General features: G+C 43.6%; 1 protein-coding gene across 2 annotated transcripts in view; it reads left to right on the top strand.

The window, feature by feature from the left end:
* Positions 1-23,397, top strand: part of YJU2 (YJU2 splicing factor homolog) — a 223,981-nt gene that overhangs the window by 114,747 nt on the left and 85,837 nt on the right. For both annotated transcript variants that reach the window (XM_073594991.1, XM_073594982.1), the window contains exons 4-6: positions 5,945-6,079; positions 6,727-6,908; positions 6,999-7,119. In XM_073594991.1, coding sequence (XP_073451092.1) covers positions 5,945-6,079; positions 6,727-6,908; positions 6,999-7,119 — 438 coding nt within the window. The remainder of the gene's footprint in view (positions 1-5,944; positions 6,080-6,726; positions 6,909-6,998; positions 7,120-23,397) is intronic.

Raw genomic sequence — 23,397 nt, 5'->3', positions numbered from 1 at the left:
CAGTGCCACGTCAGTGTCACGTGTCATTGTCCTGGTGCTCCAGGGCCTTCAAAAATGTAATAGGTAGTCAACAAGTTAGATGTGTAATTTATGCTCCTAGAACACCTGATGGTGCTCCCTGCATGTTGGGCCTCTCTATGTGGCCAGGCTGTGTAAAAGTCACACACATGTGGTATCGTAATACTCAGGAGTAGCAGAATGTATTTTGGGGTGTCATTTGTGGTATACACATGCCATGTGAGATAAATGACCTATTACAATGTCTATTTTGTGTGTGTGTGTGGGGGGGATCTTCATTTTGCAAAGAATTGTGGGAAAAAATGACAACATCAAAAAGCTCACCATGCATCTTACTAAATACCTTGCAATGTCTACTTGAAAAAAGGGGTTTGTACTTTCCTGGCTTGTTCGGGTCGCAAGAAATGAGAGGCCACAGTACATCAGGTGTGATCAATTTTTTTATGATTTGCACCACAATATCCAGTGGCCAAAATTTATGAAGAAAAATTAATAATTTGCGAAATTTTATCACAGAAACTAAGACATGTTCGGTCTTTTTTCATTTATAACGCAAAAAATAAACCCAGAGGTGGTCAAATACCACCAAAAGAAAGCTCTATTTGTATGAAAAAAGGACAAAAAATTCATTTGGGTACAGTATTACATGACTGAGTAATTGTCATTCAAAATGTGAGAGCGCTGAAAGCTGAAAATTGGTCTGGGCAGGAGGGGGGTTTAAGTGCCCAGTAGGCAAGTGGTTAATGAGCTCATGGTACCATGTGATCGATTATGCATATACATTAACCTCACACCTGCTCTGCTAAATTTGGCCACTGTTGTTCTCACTTTGAAGGACCTGCAAACAAAACACACACATTAGTATCCAAACTAATTTAACACCTTCCATGGTCCCTTGAAAAAGAGCACAAAGACAGTTATTACACACAATTATCACAACAATTGAATTTTTAAGTCCCCCCAAGCCTTTTCCTATTAATTGTATTGCTAGGGGAACAATTGCCATATTTTCCTATACTAAGCAGGCAGTATTTAACTAACTTTAACTTTGTCAAATCATTGTATCGGTGCCCCTCTTTTCTATACCCCCTACTGTCACAATACTCTTTTTAGGTTTGTCCCCCATTGTCATAAAGCCTGTCCACTGCTGACCACTGTCATTTAAAGGCCTCCACCTCCTTAACAATACATTAAACAGGAGTCACGGCGGTGATCATAGGGTCCTCCCACTCCTACCCACTGTCATTTAAAGATGAACTGATGGTGGCAGTGCCTAACTGATGTCTTTTGGGGAAGCAGGTTGCAGGCCCACTGCGAGTGTTTTTTTTTTTTTTCTTCTGGCCTGATGTTGGGCTTTAAGCTCTGAAGAAGGTTAGCATAGGTGTGACCAGTGCAAGGTTTAGAGGGGTGGGGAAGATGAAAGTAGAGAGGGAGTGCTTATGATAATTCTGAAGATGGAAACCTAATGTTCTTTGACCAAAAACATGTTTTTTATTTATTTTTTACAGAATATGTATATAGATGAATACAGATAGGTGGGGAAAAAAAGGGGAGGGAAAAAGGGGGGTGTGTGTGTTTGTTTTTTTAATAGTGAGGAGGAGGAAGGGAAGGATGCGCCAGGAGGGAAGTAAACTAAGGCCCACAAAGGATACCAAAGGTAGCAAGTTTAGGCTGGTCTGTAACAGTCTAGGTCAGGGACACCCAAAGAGCATCCTGTGTCCGAAGAACACATTAATTCCTGGTAGACATTAGAGCAGGAAAAGATCGACCACAGATACGCATCATGAAATCTCTCCTCCTTGTAGAACAAGGCTGTAAGACATTCCATGCATTAAATATCATTGATTTTGAGCAGCCACAGAGACCTGGGAGGGGTAAAGGGCTGTTTCCAATGAGCTGGGACACGGGCTGCTTTCAACAACTGCACCATAAGGGAGAATTTGTACCAAAAAAGTGGGACACTATTAAGATGAAGCAAATAGCGCATAGGGTTATTGCCTAAATCCATGGATGTAAGCTTGAGCACTAGCTACCACACCTGGTCCCAAAAAGGACAGATTTTCGAACAGCTCTAAAAGATGTGCATTTAAAACCCCTCTTCCTGGCCACGTCATCAGCAGAGGTTAGACGCGTGCAGGAACATCTTGTGTAGCATCGTTGGGACCCCATACCAGCAATAAAATCTTGTAGCCTTGCTCCTGAAGTTTGTTAGCAATGGCCGATTTGAGTGCAAACAAGATAGCTTGTTCCACTTGGGCTGCGGAGAAAGTCATGTGAAAGTCTTCCTCCCACTTGCATATACAGTGAGGGGAAAAAAGTATTTGATCCGCTGCTGATTTTGTACGTTTACCCACTGACAAATGATCATTCTATAATTTTAATGTTTGGTTTATTTTAACAGTGGGAGACAGAATAATAACAAAAAAAAATCCAGAAAAATGCATTTCAAAAAAGTTTTATAAATTGATTTGCATTTTATTGAGCGAAACAAGGTATTTGACCCCTTCGCAAAACATGACTTAGTACTTGGTGGCAAAACCCTTGTTGGCAATCAGAGGTAAGAAGTTTCTTGTAGTTGGCCACCAGGTTTGCACACATCTCAGGTGGGATTTAGTCCCACTCCTCTAGGGCATTCTCTCCAAGTCATTAAGGTTTCAAGGCTGATGTCTGGTAACTCGAACCTTCAGCTCCCTCCACATATTTTCTATGGGATTAAGCTCTGAAGACTGGCTAGGCCACTCCAGGACCTTAATGTGTTTCTTCTTGAGCCCCTCCTTTGTTGCCTTGGCCGTGTGTTTTGGGTCATTGTCATGCTGAAATACCCATCCACGACCCTTTTTCAATGCCCTGGCTGCGGGAAGGTGGTTCTCACCCAAGATTTGACGGTACATGGCCCCGTCCGTTGTCCCTTTTGATGCTGTGAAGTTTTCCTGTCCCCTAAGCAGAAAAACACCCCCAAAACATAATGTTTCCACTTCCATGTTTGACAGTGGGGATGGTGTTGCTGGGGTCATAGGCAGCATTCCTCCTCCTCCAAACATGGCGAGTTGAGTTGATGCCAAAGAGCTAGAGTTTGGTCTCATCTGACCACAACACTTTCACCCAGTTCTTCTCGGAATCATTCAGATGTTTATTAGCAAACTTCAGACGGGCCTGTACATGTGCTTTCTTGAGCAGGGGGACCTTGCGGGCGCTGCAGGATTTCAGTACTTCACCACGTAGTGTTACCAATTGTTTTCCCAGCTCCCTTAAGGTCATTGACCAGATTCTCCCATGTAGTTCTGGGCTGATTCCTCACCGTTCTCGTGATCATTGAAACTCTACGAGGTGAGATCTTGCATGGAGCCCCAGACCGAGGGAGATTGACAGATATTTTGTGTTTCTTCCATTTGCGAATAATCGCACCAACTGTTGTCACCCTCTCACCATGCTATTGCGCGGTTGTGCGACGTGGCTCCCAAATAAGATTGACATCATTTTTTCCCCACAAATAGAGCTTTCTTGTTCTTTCTCTTATTCTTTGTTCCCCCCCCCCCTCTTTTCCTCTCCCTTCCATGTACTCTCTATTTTTATCCATTGTCTTAATCTTTGGTGGGTGGGTGCGGGGAATGGGATGAGTGGCAGTGCTGGTGGTGGGTGGGATCAGTGGCAGTGCTGGTGGTGGGTGGGATCAGTGGCAGCACTGGGGGAAGTTCTGATCAGCCAACTTAGGTGCTCTTGATCAAGGTCATCTGCTGATCTGAGAACTGTAGTGGGGACTTTTAATTGCAACTATAATCACAGGTAGTGTTACTCACTGTGTCTCTGGCTTCACTGTGTCTCTGACTTTGTGGTGTCTTGCAGCAGTGACACCTATGCTAAAATCAGGAGATAGGGTCTCCTCCAGTCTCTCCCACTTCACATTCCTCACCAGTCAGCTGATCTCTAGTCTCTGCCCCCCAGCCATGCAGTGAACTGAATGGGTGGCTGCGAAGAGGCTGAGTGGGCGACCGCGGGCTCCAGGGACAGCCCTGCTGAGCGGCCGCGAAAAGGCTGGGAGAGCGGTGCAGGATTCAGGAACAGCCCAGGATTCGGTGACCCCTGGCAAATCATCATTCGACCCCCAGGTTGAGAACCACTGTTCTACATATTTGTGGTAAAAAAAAATCACAATAAGCATTTATTGATTGGTTTGCGCAAAAGTTATAGCGTCTATGAAATAGGGGACAGTTTTATGGCATTTTCATAATATTTTTTTTTTTTTTACTAGTAATGGCAGAGATCAGCGTTTTTTATCGTGACTGCGACATTATGGCGGACAGATCAGACACTTTTGGCGCGATTTTGGGACCATTCACATTTATACAGCGATCAGTGCGATTAAAAAAGCATTGATTACTGTGTAAATGTGACTGGCAGTGAAGGGGTTAATCACTAGGTGGCCTTGTAGGGGTTAAGTGTGTCCTAGGGAGTGATTCTAACTGTGGGGGGGAGGGGCTATGTGTGACACGACACTGATCACCGCTCCCGATTACAGGGAGCTGTGATCAGTGTCCTGTCACTAGGCAGAATGGGGAAATGCTTGTTTACATGAGCATTTCCCTGTTCTTCCTCTCCGTGAGATGATCGCGGGTATCCCTGCGGACATCGAGTCCGCGGGACCCGCGATCACACTCACGGAGGTCACGGCGGGGGCGCCCCCGCAAACCGCTTCCTAAGGATCAACGTACGTTAATCTGCCTGTGTGCGCCCGTCTGCCGACTTATATCGGCGTGAGCCGGACGGCAATCAGTTAAAAGACCGCTTTCGTCCTTATATTCTGTTCTTCCTTGGGGATCTCTACTTGGTCCTCTGTGCTGAAGAACACCTTTTAGAACACATCAGGAATATTCTCTTAGTTGATCTCACCTTAAATAACCATTAGTCTACTTAAAAGCTACAGCTTTGATTAGACAGATTTCCTATTTGTTCTGTCTTCAGGGCCTTGCAAGGGACACCCTGCTTTCAAGTCCACCATTGCGGGATGTATATCTAAATAGAAATATGAAATCTAATCACCTCCTATGTTTATCTGTGTACATTACATCAGATTGGTGAGAGTTTCCTGGGGAATTCAGCACCAAGCCTTTGTAGGCCAGCTTTGTAAGCCTGCTACCTGGTCCTTTGTTCATAGTTTTTCAAAGTTCAACCAGGTGAATGTCCATTCTTCTGCAGATTCAGCTTTCAGGCACTCTGATGTTGGGTTCCTTTTGGACCCGTTTTGTATGCCTTCTCATTCATTGCTTGGAACGTCCCAGGGTCTATAAATACTTTTGTGTCTTGTATTGTACGATCAGAGGAATTTTGACTTGCCTGTGAATTCCATATCTAAGAGTTCAATACAGCACACGGATAACCTTCCCTTCCATTCCTTGGTTACTCTGCATTGATTGTTACAAATCTGAGGCTTCACAAAGTGAGGAAGGGTTGTAAGAGAGGCACTCAGAAGAAGTCGCCTTGAAAGCTTAGCCAGTGTCCAACCACCTGAAGGTATTAGTCTATAACCCAGTGTACCTGTATATGAATACTCAGTCTGTGTCCTGTACTGTATTCCAAGATATAGGATTTACAGTTAAGTAAACATTTTTTTGCCAGTGTCCATTCACTTGAGGGTAGCTTCATAGATCCCAGTCGTAATGATTAAAGAGCTGGTGTTCTGTACTCTATTTCAGGAAACAGATTTTATTGGTCCTAAGTCAAAAAATCAATTCCACCTCTCTGTGGAAAGCAGAACTCACAAACGTCAACTTCAAAAAGATCCAGATATGCATCACTTGCACAGTTCCTGAAAGAGATTTAAAACTGTTGCTGTTATACAAATGTATGTGTTATGTGTTCAAAGGGGTAATGTAAGTGTGTTCAAATGTATTTGATTATATTTGTAATTGGGCTTATATCATGTTTACAGACAGACCCAGAGAACACAGACTATGCCATGGAGCATGGAGCTACACGCAACTTCCAAGCAGAAAAACTTATTGAGGAAGAAGAGAAGCGATTTCAGAAGGAAAGAGAAGAGGAGGAGCTCAATAACCCAATGAAGGTATCCAAACGATAATGAATGTAAAGAAAGTTGGCAAAACTGTTTGTCCCAGAGATGTTTATACGCCATCAGTGTATCAGAGGCTGGGTTCACACTATTGCGAATTGGCTGCGGCTTTCTACGCATCCATTTCGCATGTCCAGAGATGGTGACTGTCTCTCTACGAAGCCGGTTCACACAGCACTGTTGCGAATTGCAGGAGTCCTATGTGTCTTCTGGTCTGTTTTAGGTCCGGATTCAGCCAAAAATTCAGGCTGAAATTGGACCTGAACTGGTGAACAGGGATGCACTGGGCCCCTGCTGTGAGCCACTCCGTGCTGCGGTGTGAACCCAGCCTGAAAGTAAAAACCGATCTTTGGAGGAAAACACCATTATACAAAGTGTTTGCATGGATTGGACCCCTGCAGAGAAATTTCTGCATTTTGGGTAGCAACAAAGAATTACAGTGGGGGGAAATAGAGCAGGTTACAGAAAAAGGGAAAAGGGGATACTCAGAAAATAGAGACTGAAAGAAGACATTTATGAATATGCTAGGAGAGGCCTTTTAGGCCTTTTCTTTGACCCTGTAAGCCAAAACAACGAGCTGTTATCCCTCTGTGCGTGAAAAAGTTACCCTTTTTATTAATATGCATACATTTGTGTTATAGGTTCTCGAAAATAGGACAAAGGACTCCAAAATGGAGATGGATGTATTGGAAAATTTGCAGGAGTTGAAGGAGCTGAACCAGAGGCAAGCAAATGTGGACTTTGATTCTATGTTGGTTCACTACAGAGAAACAGAAGAGGAGATTAAAAGAAGACAGGAAGAGGAAGATGAGAAAGAGATGAGGTAAATAGTTGAAATGAGTGGAAACTAGCACCATATTTTTCATAAATAATGTTATAATACATATAATTTTATTACATGGAAATTCTATAGGGAAATGTTGCATGAAGCTCGGAAAAGGCAGCTGACAGTTGATTCTGATTCTGATGAAGAATATCCCCCTGTTTTGCCTAAGCAACCTGTGGACACCTTTCAAACTGATTTTCTGGCAAAGGTAATTGCCATTTTCCACCCATCCATTTAAAGTATTTTGTATTTTTTGTTTTACAATGTGAAAAGGCAGGTGAACAGAGTGATAGCATGAAACGGTGAAGGGTATGCAAACAATACAGTAGGTGCACTGATTTTCTAAATTTCTATCCAGTTGTAAATTGTAAATTTCAGAGGCATAATAAACAGTATAGTATCACACAATGGGTAGGGGGGAGAGGGGAAAAGAACCCGATAGGGTGGGTTCAAAAAAGGGGTTACTTCGTGCAACAATAGATTATGGAGTGGATATAGTGATAAAAACAATTTTAATGGACTTATGCATAAAAACAAACACAATGAATTTACTATTACTAAAAATGTGTAGTATATTAGGCCTAGAATATACCAGACAAGGACAAACTTGACAAACAATACATCTAATAAACATATAGTGCTACCCGGTCAGGGCATATTGCAGTTTGCCACATTGGTCTGTTTAGTAGGGTCAATCAGTCAAATTGTATTGGATTACTTTCACCCTAATGGGGATTCCAATTGGTGTTTAAACTATAATATGGGCCCCTGTGGCATAAAGCAATGGGAGAGTGTTGGACACAGTGGAAGAAAAGGATACCAGTGGTGTATAAGGCAGGATGGAATTCCGTTGTTATTAAAGTATTAGGCCCCATTCACACTAGCGCGTTTTTTGATGCATTTTGCATTTTGCAGAAATGCACGGGAATTTTTTAACATGGGTTCCTATGGAACATGTTCACATCAATGCTTTTTTGTATCTCAGCGTTTTTGGAAAGGGTCGGGGACTTTTTCTCATGCAAAATGCAGCGTTTTGCATGTAATGGTTTTCAATGGACAAGCATCAAAAACGCAAGTGCACCTTTTTTGCAGCGTTTTTGATGCGTTTTTGGTGCGTTTTTGCCGTTTTTTTTTTTTTTTTTTTTTTTTTTTGTAATTTTTTTGTAAGACTGTAAAAAAAAATGAAAAAAAAAAAAAAAAAAAACGCAAATCGCGGCAAAAACGCGGCTCAAAAACGCGGCAAGCATGAAAAAAAAACCTCCAAAAACGCTCAAAAGCAACATGCATAGGTGTGAATCGAGCCTTAGGGATAAACTGTCCCTCTGATTTGGATATGGGGCAGTATGTGCTGTTGGTCTTATAGCCGTATTTTCCCTATATATTTTTTCGGAAGTCCTTAATAACCTGTAGAGATGTTAAAAATGCAAGTTCAAGCTGATGCCAGGTGTACTGTGGTACCATAAACAGACAATGATCAGTCTAAATTGGTGTTAGAGCGGCAGTGCAGTCACTCAAATCATGATCTAGTTGTATAGTTGGCATACAGTTGCTGTTAGTATTGAGTTATGTTGTTGTTAGCTGTACATTACCACTGTCTTCCACGCCGCTCTTACTCAGGGGTACTATAGGCCATTAGTCCTGATAGCAATGGCTGCCATTGCGTTCCTGTTTCAGGCACGGGATACCCACAAAATGCTTTTGTACGTTGCGGTATTCCGCTTGTCAGTGTAGGTAAGGGTTCCCGTCTCTCGGAGGCGCTTGGCGGGCCTTTGATTGCTCCTTTCAGGGCTGCGGTTGTGTCCTCCTCGGATCAGCTCCTTCGCTGAGTGTCCCCCTCACTGCCCTGAGCGCACGGACCGGGTTGCGCAGTGACGTCAACGCGTTTCGCCATGACTCAAATGACGTAGCTTCATCTTTGGACGTTCATTGGTCGGTTACCTCACACCCTTCTTATAGTATCTTTCGCTGAGGATCGCCGCCAATGGAAGATTGTAAAATGATTGAAGGGTTTTTAAGCCAATCGTAAGTGGCTGGTTGTTCATAACGGCCTATCTGCCAATGTAAACATTGTGATTATTTTAAACGCAACCGTTACTCGGTCTTTTCTCTTAGGAAAGTATCCTAACGCATATTGAGAACCTCCTTACCTTTTAGTGGAGGTTGTAGGGAGAAGATGGTCTAATGTGGGTGAGGAAGAAAGAAGAAAGGATAGGCATAATGGCAGAAAACGGGGCCATCACCATGGTTGTTAAGTGGTATCAAAATAAAAGTAGAAATAGAATAGAATAGAGGGGAAAGCCACAAACCCCAGAGTCATGCCGAGTGTTTACATGTACATATATATACGTCAATTTTAGCAAGACGGGGTGGCAGTTATTCAGAGATCTCATTGTGGTTATTCCTAAGGTGAGTTAATCTCTATTCACTATATAAGTGACACCCAGCCATGGTGTAAGTATAGAGTAACCTATACTTTGTCCGTGAGACAATATGATCTAAATACATGGTTTCGCTGTTACTGTCACCACCGTATTTAGTTAAGCACGTTAAAGGTAATAAATAGCTGAAGAAGAGTTGCAAAGCAGTACAAGAATCTTGGCTCGCACCATATAGTGTGTTAGAAGAGATGCTCACTATGGTGTAGCTTAAAACAGTTTCAGGGTTCCAAGAACACTTGTAGATTCAGTTCGGTGTTTAACCCCACCGGAATCAGGGACTTTAACCTGTATACCCACCACTTTTCTTTTTGGAGGAGTATACGGTCAAAGTCTCCTCGTCTGGTGGGCAATTTTAGGGCGTATATACCTTTAATAGTTAGCCCTTCTGAGGAACCTCCATGGCACAGAGCAAAATGTTTGGCCAGGGGTTTTTCAGGTATCTTACCTTTAGTGTTGATTTCCCTTAGGTGTTCACCGAATCGTATTCTCAGAGGTCTCTTAGTTTTGCCAATGTATATTTTAGGACACGGGCACGTGATTAAATAAATCACTCTTGATGTTGAACAATTAATGAGATCGCGTATTTCATATGTCCTTTCATTGAGAGCATCTGAAAATGTGGAGGTTCGGTGAACAAAGGGGCACATTTGGCATTTATTACAGGGGAACATACCCTTTGCTCGTGGGTACTTCGATAGCCAGGTAGGGTCTGGTTCCTTAACAAATTCGGATTGAATCAGCATATCACCCAAATTTGGGGCTCGGCGAGCTACCATCTTGGTACGCGAAATACGCGATCTCATTAATTGTTCAACATCAAGAGTGATTTATTTAATCACGTGCCCGTGTCCTAAAATATACATTGGCAAAACTAAGAGACCTCTGAGAATACGATTCGGTGAACACCTAAGGGAAATCAACACTAAAGGTAAGATACCCGAAAAACCCCTGGCCAAACATTTTGCTCTGTGCCATGGAGGTTCCTCAGAAGGGCTAACTATTAAAGGTATATACGCCCTAAAATTGCCCACCAGACGAGGAGACTTTGACCGTATACTCCTCCAAAAAGAAAAGTGGTGGGTATACAGGTTAAAGTCCCTGATTCCGGTGGGGTTAAACACCGAACTGAATCTACAAGTGTTCTTGGAACCCTGAAACTGTTTTAAGCTACACCATAGTGAGCATCTCTTCTAACACACTATATGGTGCGAGCCAAGATTCTTGTACTGCTTTGCAACTCTTCTTCAGCTATTTATTACCTTTAACGTGCTTAACTAAATACGGTGGTGACAGTAACAGCGAAACCATGTATTTAGATCATATTGTCTCACGGACAAAGTATAGGTTACTCTATACTTACACCATGGCTGGGTGTCACTTATATAGTGAATAGAGATTAACTCACCTTAGGAATAACCACAATGAGATCTCTGAATAACTGCCACCCCGTCTTGCTAAAATTGACGTATATATATGTACATGTAAACACTCGGCATGACTCTGGGGTTTGTGGCTTTCCCCTCTATTCTATTCTATTTCTACTTTTATTTTGATACCACTTAACAACCATGGTGATGGCCCCGTTTTCTGCCATTATGCCTATCCTTTCTTCTTTCTTCCTCACCCACATTAGACCATCTTCTCCCTACAACCTCCACTAAAAGGTAAGGAGGTTCTCAATATGCGTTAGGATACTTTCCTAAGAGAAAAGCCCGAGTAACGGTTGCGTTTAAAATAATCACAATGTTTACATTGGCAGATAGGCCGTTATGAACAACCAGCCACTTACGATTGGCTTAAAAACCCTTCAATCATTTTACAATCTTCCATTGGCGGCGATCCTCAGCGAAAGATACTATAAGAAGGGTGTGAGGTAACCGACCAATGAACGTCCAAAGATGAAGCTACGTCATTTGAGTCACGGCGAAACGCGTTGACGTCACTGCGCAACCCGGTCCGTGCGCTCAGGGCAGTGAGGGGGACACTCAGCGAAGGAGCTGATCCGAGGAGGACACAACCGCAGCCCTGAAAGGAGCAATCAAAGGCCCGCCAAGCGCCTCCGAGAGACGGGAACCCTTACCTACACTGACAAGCGGAATACCGCAACGTACAGAAGCATTTTGTGGGTATCCCGTGCCTGAAACAGGAACGCAATGGCAGCCATGGCTATCAGGACTAACGGCCTATAGTACCCCTGAGTAAGAGCGGCGTGGAAGACAGTGGTAATGTACAGCTAACAACAACATAACTCAATACTAACAGCAACTGTATGCCAACTATACAACTAGATCAAGATTTGAGTGACTGCACTGCCGCTCTAACACCAATTTAGACTGATCATTGTCTGTTTATGGTACCACAGTACACCTGGCATCAGCTTGAACTTGCATTTTTAACATCTCTACAGGTTATTAAGGACTTCCGAAAAAATATATAGGGAAAATACGGCTATAAGACCAACAGCACATACTGCCCCATATCCAAATCAGAGGGACAGTTTATCCCTAATACTTTAATAACAACGGAATTCCATCCTGCCTTATACACCACTGGTATCCTTTTCTTCCACTGTGTCCAACACTCTCCCATTGCTTTATGCCACAGGGGCCCATATTATAGTTTAAACACCAATTGGAATCCCCATTAGGGTGAAAGTAATCCAATACAATTTGACTGATTGACCCTACTAAACAGGCCAATGTGGCAAACTGCAATATGCCCTGACCGGGTAGCACTATATGTTTATTAGATGTATTGTTTGTCAAGTTTGTCCTTGTCTGGTATATTCTAGGCCTAATATACTACACATTTTTAGTAATAGTAAATTCATTGTGTTTGTTTTTATGCATAAGTCCATTAAAATTGTTTTTATCACTATATCCACTCCATAATCTATTGTTGCACGAAGTAACCCCTTTTTTGAACCCACCCTATCGGGTTCTTTTCCCCTCTCCCCCCTACCCATTGTGTGATACTGTATAGTTACGGTTACAGCAACAATACCCTAACGGGTCAAACTATCAAACAATTACCTACGATCCGATATAGGTGTACTCACGCCTTCCCGCTTCCCCTCCCATCCCTCATCCCCTCTCCCCCCCCTACCTCTTTCCCCTCTTCCCCTCATTTTTTGATGCTATAATAAACAGTATCCCTGTTGGAGGCAGGAAGTTTCTATGAGCAACAGTCTCGCTAAATTAATTGATAATTTTACGATTTAAAAAATATTGTTTAACCACTTGCCAAACACCCACAGTACTTTTACGGTGGGCGGCTGGCACTGGCAGGCTGGATGAAGTACATGTATGTCATCCAACCTGCTCCAGTTTGTGGATAACAGTACCTGCAACTTGGTGATCGTTATGCGATCACATCACAATTTCAACAAAGCTGTTAAGATCCAACTTCATTCATAAAGAGCTGTGTTTCATATGCTGTGATTGGCCCACAGCTATGATATGGTACCTGGGCCAAGCACAGCACCCTGTACCATGTGATTAGCTGTAGCCAATCACAGATCAGTAATATTGCTGTTATAAGGATCATCATTGTAACAGCAAAAAAAAAAAAAAAAATCACTGATCACCCCCTCAGAGTAGTACAGTTTCACTATGGTGACACTGAAAATTACTCTGAATGAAAAAAAAAAAACAGTAACAAATGTAAGAAATGAAAAAAAGTTATAAAAATTAAGTACTTTTTTTTTTTTTTTTTACATACATAGTGGGCTTCATTCACAGAACCAGATCACATGCAGTATTTAGGTGTTTTCCCAAATACTGCATGTGATCCTGAAAATGTCAATTCACTACTGCTTTATGCGGTATTTATCACATAAAGCAAAAACACTCCATGAATACCGCATCAAAGGTCAATTCACAAATTTTATTTTTTTAATGCAAATTGAAAAGAGAGGGACTTGAGGCCTCCAATGAGGTCACGGGACTTTAAGGGTGCTCAATAGACAAGAAGAAAATAGCAAGAATAAAAAAATATATATACTTTATTATTAAATCTTTAAAAAATCTTTTTCTGTAAAAAGACAGACATGAAACAACACAACTGATATATTTCCAAGATGAATCTATAAAGATATGATACAGAGCTTAATACCACTTTCTTGACATGTTTCGCTTTCTAAAGCTTCTTCAGGAGATATAGTGTGGCATCTGATCAACTATGAAATGAGAAATGAATAAACAATAAATGTTCATGTCCGGAAATATGCATAATAACCACATTGGTTACATTCAATATATATCATCATTAAATTAGTATACAATAGTGCATTTTGTGTAAGCATTTACAGGGTATAGATATCACAGGCATGATGTATCAAAGAAATTACTAAAAAAAAATACACATTTAAAGGGTAAATAATTACAATGGGCATATATAACACAAAAAAAAAAATTAAATCCAATTTCACCTTACCAATGTTGTAGAGACTGGAAATGTCTGTAAAGGTAACTTGGAAGATCAAATTTATGCACAATGCGTTATGCCCTTCAAGACTAGCCTCCCATGGAAGGTATGCAGATAGGGACAAAAGAAGAAAATTCCTATGCGAAGAGTGAATGAAACTCTCTGTAGGAATCAAAAAATAATAATAATGTCAGCCAATAAAGTCAAGAGGTAAGTATTGCAAAAAGTACTATAACAATAAGCCGCCAAGGGCAGTAAAGGTTGGGAATACCTAGTGAGGTGAATAGAATCAATTGGGTATTGAAATCACATCCAAAGGATGGTTAAAGACAAAAATGCCTCTTATGTGGAGGGTTCCTTGAAAGGAGATGGGGAGTAAGCGCTGCTTTGCAAGATGTATGACTGGCCCACAAATGGATCCCGTAGGTCAGACAGCCTGTGCAGATGCTGAATGAGAATGAATGGGAACCTATAACTTCAAAAGAATCAGCAATGAAAGGGTGAATGAAAAGTAATAATAAAAAAAAAAATTCAATGACAAATCTATGGCATCCGCCAAGGATAAGGAAACTTACTGGTGGAAGTAATAGAAGAGGACACAGGAGTGGTCCGCCAGAAGGACCACAACGTTACCCGCCTCACGTTCAGAAGGAATGCCAAAAGGTAGCGGGAAATCCCCGCTTTATACCCCCTCCGGCATGGCGGCGTCTGACGGCGCTCATGACGCAACGGCGTACATTGTGCAGTGGCCATTTTAGAAAATCTGGTGCCCAAAGCCCTGAAAAGGAAACCACCGGAGATACAGGGGGGCAAAAATGCCTCCCAGTCTAGGAGGAAAAAAGGGATGGAAAATGATGAAACCCGGGTGCAAGAGCCACAGGCAGTCCCCATGCAAAGGGCACAGAGCTGTCGGAGTATTGATTAAAAACCCACAGCAAAGTGCCCTAGGTGTCCGTACATACCTAAAAAAAAAAAAAAAGGTGGAGGAAAGGCTGGAAGGGCAGAAGACAATGTGCAGATTAAATGACATAATAAATGACATAATAAATAATATATATATATATATATATATGTGTGTGTGTGTGTGTATATGTATATAATATGTGTATGTATGTAATAAAAAATAACAACAATCATACCTAATTAATAAATAAGGTAGGTGGTGGATCAAAAAAAAATTTTTTTCAAAGAAAAGGCTTAAAACTTAACATATCGTTTAAACCAGGGCCGATGGATTGGCAAGTGGCCAGAAAGTTTGGATTGTAAACTTGTCTGTTGGGAAGAGCAATATTACGTGATGAGTAGATATATCTACAGAAGTCACACTTGTGACACGGTCTGGTCCCTTTAATATTGGTCTTATCCTTAGAGGGAGGGGCATAATGACTATGGACAATATGGTCCCTGACCGACCGAGAACATCTATAGGTGATTTCCGGATGATCTTTGAGGTGTTTGGAGACATTAGGGTCTCCCATCAGTAAGTACCAATGTTTCTGGAGAAGATCCCGTACTTGCTGATGTTGTCCTGAAAATTTGGTGAATAGTCTCAGACCAGGATCCAGTCTGGGGGTAGTTCTACCATGGATCAAGTGTGACCGGTCCTGTTTTTTAGCCTTCAAATACGCTCTTTTTATGGAGTGTGGATGTGAGCTGGTAGCATGCAGGAGAGAATTTCCTGCTGAAGGCTTCCGAAAAAGGGTAGTCCCTATAGTCCTATCTGGATTAACAAAAATTGTTATATCCAAAAAGGTTAGAGTGGACTGATTGGCTTCCATAGTAAAAGAGAGGTTGTACGAATTTGACTTAAGGCCATCAAAAAAGCAGGAAAGCTCCTCTCTACTGCCCGTCCAAATTAGGAAAACATCGTCAATGTACCGTCTCCATAATGGTATGTATTCTACCAGGGTCTGCATATCTTCCCTAAAAAACAGATAAAACAAATTCATGCTTAAAATGCATGCGGTAAATAAGTAGTGGTCCAGGCCTGCGGCATTTAAGGGACCAGCAGCCGTCAGCATCCTTTACAGGAATCCTGATTGTTAATTAGCAGGTGGCAGCCACGTCCTTAACAATCAATAAGTCATCAACTGTCAGAGGGGTTCCTTACAAACAGCTGAAAGTAAGAAAAAAAAAAAAAAATTGGTGGTAGTTGAAAAATCGGGGGGGGGGATTGCGTTGGCACGGCCAACGTTTTTATTAAAAATGGTGTGGCCCCCCCCTTCAAAATCCATACCAGAACCTTATCTGAACTTGCAGGTCAGAAAAGGGACACAAGAGCAAGCGTGGCCTTTATTTAAAAATTTAGAAACATGTCCCCCAGTGTAGATCTATCGTCAATCACAATGCCCGCCGCCACAGCCGACTGGAAAAAGTAAAGAAAAACGGTACCCCATACTCATTCACATGGGTGGGGGAGGGATATGAGGACTCCCTTGTTAAAGAGGGCTTTCAGATTTCGATAAGGCCCCCCCCCCCGCCCGCAGACCCCCACAATAAATGTCCAGGGTTGTGGGGAAGAGGCCCTTGGGGACAAGGTGCTTTGGGGGGAGAAAGGGAGAAAAACGCTATGCGGTATCTTACCGCATACTTGGATGTGGTAAGATACTGCTTTGTGAATGGAGCCCACTATCACCAGTCAGTGTCCCTGATCACAGCCACACCAGTCATATGACGACCCTGTACTGCACAGGTGACGGTATGTAAAAAAAAAAAAAAAAAAAAAGTATTTAACCACTTCCAGCCCAAGGACGTCATATGACGTCATTGACTTTAAATGGGGATATCTGAATGATGCCTGCAGTTACAGGCATCATTCAGATAGAATCGCTGGCTGCAAAAGATATCTGAATGATGCCTGCAGTTACAGGCATCATTCAGATATCATCTTTTGCAGCCAGCGATTCTATGCACTATAAGAACAATCATAGCGGCAGTTCAGCCGCTTGATCATTCTTACAGGCGGTGAGAGGGGACATCCCCCACCAGATCGTCCCCAGTAATCTCTATGACCTTCGGAGGGCCGGGTGTGATGTTCTGACGTCACGTTTGGGCCAGTGGAAGTGAACAATTTTCGGGGACGCAGCTGGAAAGGCCGAGACTGTTTTATTTATTTTTTTATCTCGGTCTTTCCAGCCTGAAGGAGACCTTGGGGTCTTATTGAAGTCAAAGCCATATCCAGGACAAAGCCATTGATACCGAGAATAGACTTAGACAAAACAACATTTGGATCCTTGGCCTACCTGAAAGGGCGGAAGGCTCTAAGCCTGCGGAGTTCGCTGAATCTTTCCTTATCCAGCTGCTTGACCTCCCTGCTATGCCGTCTACGTTTGTTATGGAGAGGGCCCACAGGGTCCCCCCCACACCGCCTATCCCGGGGGCACCACCGCTGCCTTTCCTTTTTAAAATTGCTCAATTATTGTGACCATGACCAGATGACGGTGGCCAGAGCGCAGCAAAATCTACGATATGAGAACACCAAGATCCTTCTCTTCCCTGACTACTTACCGGATATACAGCAAAGGTGCTGCTCCTTCACGGAGGTCCGCAAGAGGCTCCAAGTTTAGCCTTCTCTATCCTAGTAAGCGCTGGGTCATGGACGGTGAATGTGCCAAGTTTATTGAAACTCCGGCGGCTGTGGCATCTTGGCTAGATGGTCGCTAATTCTACCTTTTTGTGAGTTCCCTGTGAGAGAGGTAATCCACCAGCCAGATCCTCCACAAGTATTTGGGCCTAGGCCTTGTAGGCTCTGTTGGCCTACTGGTTTCATTGACCTTGTCTTATTTTTTTTATCCTGGAATCTGATCAGTAACCCTTATTGCCCGGGCCAATATACTGTTCCTTTGTGCCTACTGTTCTTTTCTGCAAGATGGGCTTAATTATCAGCTCCACAATAGAAGGGTTAATTGTTGGGGCCTGGGTGATTAGTCACCAAGTGATATCTGTTTCAGCTTACTTCTTAATTTTTTGACTAATTGCTGCTTCGCTATCTGACTACCTATCCTCCTGAGTCCCCTAAAGATCAATCCCATCCTTCCTTTCCTTCCTGGAGTGTGCAGTCTGGAGGACCACCAGTGTTTGCACTAACACGTTGGGCTCTGCCCAAGACCTGCCATCAAACAGTGGCCTATGCTCACGTTGCTTGTTTTGTTTAGGATCTAGACCGTTACCCGACTCTCCCATGTGTTTTTGGGAAGTGCCAGGTACTGTTAGGGAAAGCATGTTGTGCTGGGAATGTTCTGTTTTGTTTAAGGTAAATCTTGGCTCGTGCTCTATTACTGATTGGATCTGTTTCGGTCCCTAGATCCTCCTGTAAAGTAAGTTACTCTCCTAATCATGGCATCACGTGACCGAGATACAGTATCTGTTGTATCCTGGAATATGAGGGGCCTTAACTCCAAATTTAAGAGGGCTCTTTTATTTCAATATGTCAAAATGCATAGTCCACAGGTTCTGATTCTACAAGAGATGCATCTGATGGGCAACCCTGGGTGCAGAAGGCATTTCATGCCTCCTAATCTACTTATGCCAGAGGGGTATCGATTTTTATACATCCCTTCCTTGTGTTGTTGAGGCAGTACTCACTGACCCTCATGGCAGGTATGTACTGTTGGTGCTCACATTGGGCAGCAGCAATATGTCATTGCTGGCATATATGTTCCTCCTCAGTTCAAGCCTGAAATAATGTATGCTGTTTTCTCCTATTGTGCTGCCAAGTTGCTGCTAACGGGTGACTTTAATGCCATCCTGTCTCCGGACATAGATAGACCTATACCGCCTAAGTCCTGCACTGGGGACTTACTGAAAAACTGAGCTGTTAGCTGGTGTAACAGAATTCTGGAGATGGAAATACCCTTCCACCAAAGCCTATTCTTGTTATTCCACCTCTTACAAAACTTCCTCCAGAATCGATTATGCATTTGCTAACCCTGCCATGCTGACTGATATTGTTGAGGCTGTATATCTCGCTGCCGGTCTCTCAGATTACTGTCCTCTGGTAATCAAGTTTAAATCTCATTCCCTTCGCAATGACTCCATGTGGCTTCTAGGCACTCAATGGATCTCTTATGTGGATATTGCAGAACAAACTCCACAGGTCCTGCGTGACTATTGGGGGTCTAATGCAGGGTCACCCTCTCCAGAAATGGTATAGGGTGCCTTTTAAGGCTGTCACGAGGGGTCACTATATCTTGGCCATTAAGGTGGTAAAGACAAATCAAGCTGCCACTACTGTGGCATTGGAAGAGGAGGTTGAGATGCCTTCTGCCCGGTATGGGTCTGACCCATCTGTCCCTAATTTCGACTTTTTACAGGCGTCTAAATGGAATCTCCACTTACATATTGCAGAGATCAAAAGATTGGGCCTATTTCACACGAGGCAAAGGTTCTTTGAGCATGAAGATGAGAATGGCAGACTGCTGGCGATGTCCCATCATGATACCCTTCTCACCCTGATCCCCGAGCGTACCTCTCCCACAGGTGATGCCATCACATCTCCAGAGGCTATATTGAAAGAATTTCAAGGCTGTCGGATCCTGAGAGAGCCCAATTGGTCTGCCCCATCACTACGGATGAGGTCCTTACAGTAATTAATTCCCTCCTTACGGGTAAGGCCCCCGGGCCTGACGGGCTGCCAGTTGAATTCTATAAAGCACATGCTGATATATTGGCCCCCTTACTGGCTTCCCTTTTCACTCATTGCCTGGAGGTTGGAGCTCTCCCGCCCTCTATGGCAGAGGTTTATATCATCCCTATCCATAAGTCCAATAAGGATCCCAAATTGTCTTGCTATAGACCAGGGGTCTCAAACTCAAATTGCCTGAGGGCCACATGACAAGTTTTCATATCCCATGCAAACTTTCAAAACTTCAAAAACAATAAACTATACCAGCAACAATATACTATACTATACCCAGCACTGGTGTCAGCAGACGCATTATTAAACCCAGCACTGGTGTCAGCAAACGTATTATTAAACCTTACCATTGGTGTCAGCAGACACATTATTAACCCCCAGCACTGGTGTCAGCAAACGCATTATTAACCCCCAGCACTGGTGTCAGCAAACGCATTATTAACCCCCAGCACTGGTGTCAGCAAACGCATTATTAACCCAGCACTGGTGTCAGCAAACGCATTATTAAACCCAGCACTGGTGTCAGCAAACGCATTATTAAACCCAGCACTGGTGTCAGCAAACGCATTATTAAACCCAGCACTGGTGTCAGCAAACGCATTATTAACCCAGCACTGGTGTAAGCAAATGCATTATTAACCCCCAGCACTGGTGTCAGCAAACGCATTATTAACCCCCAGCATTGGTGTCAGTAAACACATTATTAACCCCCAGCACTGGTGTCAGTAAACGCATTATTAACCCAGCATTGGTGTCAGCAAATGCATTATTAACCCCCAGCACTGGTGTCTGCAAGTGCATTAATAACCCAGCACTGGTGTAAGCAAATGCATTATTAACCCCTTCCCGCCGACCGTACGCAGATATGTGTACTCGGCTTTCCGGGGTTATACCGGGATGATGCCCGCAGCTGCAGGCATCATCCCGGTACTGTTGTTTACAGCGGGCGATCGGCTACCCGAGTATAACAACCAATGCAGCTAAAAGCCGCTCGGTTGTTATACTGGAGGAGCGGGAGGGGATATCCCCCCTTCCGCCGCTGTTACCGGGCCTCCCGTGCGATCAGGAGGCCCGGTGTCTGATCGTGTGCCTTCGGCGGCTGGGGGCGGGCTGGAAAGAAGCTGTGGGCGGCTTCGTTCCAGCCTTCTCATTGTAAATGCGGAGGCGACGTCATGACGTCACTACCCGTTTACTCAGCTGCCAATGGCGCCGAATTTAAAAAAGTACACAGTATTCAGAATCGCCATTTTAGGCGATCTGAATACTTTGAAGTGCAGAGGAGGGATCGGGGGTCTTTTAGACCCCCGATCCCTCCATAAAGAGTACCTGTCACCACCTATTACTGTCACAAGGGATGTTTACATTCCTTGTGACAGCAATAAAAGTAAAAAAAAATTTTTTTTTTTTTTTTTAAAACACAATTTATAAAGTAAAAAAATAAATAAAATAAATAAATTAAAAAAAAAAAAAAAATTTTTAAAGTGCCCCTGTCCCCGCGAGCTCGCGCAGCGAAGAAAACGCATACGGAAGTCGCGCCCGCATATGTAAACGGTGTTCAAATCACACATGTGAGGTATCGCCGCGATCGTCAGAGCGAGAGCATTAATTCTAGCCCTAGACCTCCTCTGTAACTCAAACCTGGTAACCGTAAAAATTTTTTAAAGCGTCGCCTATGGAAATTCATAGGTACCGTAGTTTGTCGCCATTCCACGAGTGCGTGCAATTATAAAGGGTGACATGTTTGGTATCTATTTACTCGGCGTAACATCATCTTTCACATTATACAAAAAAATTGGGGTAACTTTACTGTTTGGATTTTTTAAAGTTCATGAAAGTGTCCCTTTTCCAAAAATTTGCGTTTAAAACACCGCTGCACAAATACCGTGTGATAAAAAAATATTGCAACAATCGCCATTTTATTCTCTAGATTCTCTGCCAAAAAAATATATATAATGTTTGGGAACTCCTAAGTAATTTTCTAGCAAAAAATATGGATTTTAACTTGTAAACACCAAATTTCAAAAATAGGCTTACTCATGAAAGGGTTAAACCCCAGCACTGGTGTCAGTAAACACATTATTAACCCAGCATTGGTGCCAGCAAACGCATTATTAACCCCCAGCATTGGTGTCAGCATACGCATTATTAACCCCCAGCATTACCCCCCACACTCCATAATTACCCTCCACACTCCACAAATCGACCCACACTCCATAAAATACCCCCACACTCCATAAAATACCCCCACACTACACAATTACCCCCCACACTGCTCAAATTTCTACCTCAGTCACCCAACTAAGGACTTTGCCTCAGTGTGATGGCTCACTCACCTCTCCTGGCAGTCAGGATCATCTGCCTCCCGAGTCCTCTCCTCCTGGTTTCCACACAGGCCTAGTGACAGGGGACCCAGAGAACACAATCTCCCGCCCTGAGGTGGCAGCAGGACCCTGGATCGGGGCTCTGGTCGATCGTCAATGCCTAGGTGGGCAGGACAATGGGCGGATCGATGAGCGGATTCTTCCTCCGCTCCTTCCTCTGCTCTGTTCTCTCTCTGGGCTGCAGCAGCGTGCAGCGGAGAGAACAGAGGAGATGGAGAGTTAAAGCTCTTTGGCGCCTCCCCCTCTGCGGTGCCTGGGTGCAGTTCAAAAAGACGTCCTGGATAGAGGTCGACCGATATGGGTTTTTTTCTGGCCGATACCGATATTTAGAAATCGGGGCGGCCGATGGCCGATATATGATGCCGATTTTTGTGGCCGATATTTTAGGCCGATTTAAAAAAAACCTCACCCACTCCACTCCTCCCTGCTTGCTCCTGTCACTCTACCACACACTTGATGTCCTCAGTACAGATGGCAGTGGTTGGCTGTGGTAGGTGGCACTGGCTGTCACTGGCAGGTGGCACTGATTGGCACTGGAAGGTGGCACTGGCAGGCATTGGCAGGTGGCACTGGTTTGGAACTGGCAGGTGGCACTATTGGCACTGGCAGGTGGCACTGATTGGCAGTGGCACTGGTTGGCGGTGGTACTGGCAGGCACTGGTTGGCGGTGGCAGGTGGCACTGGTTGGCGGTGGCAGGTGGCACTGATTGGCGGTGGCACTGGCACCAATTGGTGGTGGCACTGGCAGGTAGAACTGGTTGGCACTGGCAGGTGGCACTGACAGATGGCACTGATTGGCACTGGCAGGTTTCACACTGAGCGGAGTGTAACTGTGTGTGAAACTGACAAGTAACAGAGAGAAGCTGTCAGAATTGAGCTTAATGTCAGGGTGGGCGGGACCCAGCAGCTATCAAACACCAGCCAATGATCGGGCTGCTTAAGAAAATCCGGCCAGCGGATAAGGGGGGAGGGTTGGTTGTGCTCAGTAAAGCATACTATCAGGCAGAAATGGAAAAATTACTGAATGACCGAAACACCTATCAGCTTCTGAGGGGTGATCCTATGTTGTCTTTGAAGAACAATCTACATTGTTTAATAGAGAAAGGTAAAAGTAAGGGAATTTTGAATCCCAAAGAGGCGGCTTATTTGGATCCATTCTATTGTAGGACCCCCATAATTTATATTTTACCTAAAATACATAAAAATCCTGAACATCCACCTGGTCGTCCGATCGTGAACGGAATTGATTCCGTAACCTCGAGACTTGGCCAATATCTTGATTTTTTCCTTCAGCCACTTGTTACTAAAACCAGAGCATATCTACGCGATACCAAACAAATTCTTCAAATCTTAACCACCCTCCCATGTACCTCGTCCAGTATATTGATAACTGCTGACGTTGGTTCTCTTTGTACAATTATTGATCATAAGCAGGCCTTGGATTCAGTTAAATGGGCTTTAGCCACCACCGACCTCTCAAGTGATCATATCTCCTTTTTATTAGAAAGTTTAGAATTTTGTTTGTTGAACAATTACTTTTGGTTTAATAGGGATTATTTTCTGCAGACGCGAGGTGTGGCTATGGGGGCCAGGTTTGCTCCCAGTGT

Source organism: Aquarana catesbeiana, linkage group LG01, assembly GCF_042186555.1.
Source record: "Aquarana catesbeiana isolate 2022-GZ linkage group LG01, ASM4218655v1, whole genome shotgun sequence".
In the NCBI taxonomy this organism is placed as follows: Eukaryota; Metazoa; Chordata; class Amphibia; order Anura; family Ranidae; genus Aquarana; species Aquarana catesbeiana.
The sequence above is the reverse complement of the archived record's forward strand: the minus strand, read 5'-3'. Positions and strand labels throughout refer to the sequence as shown.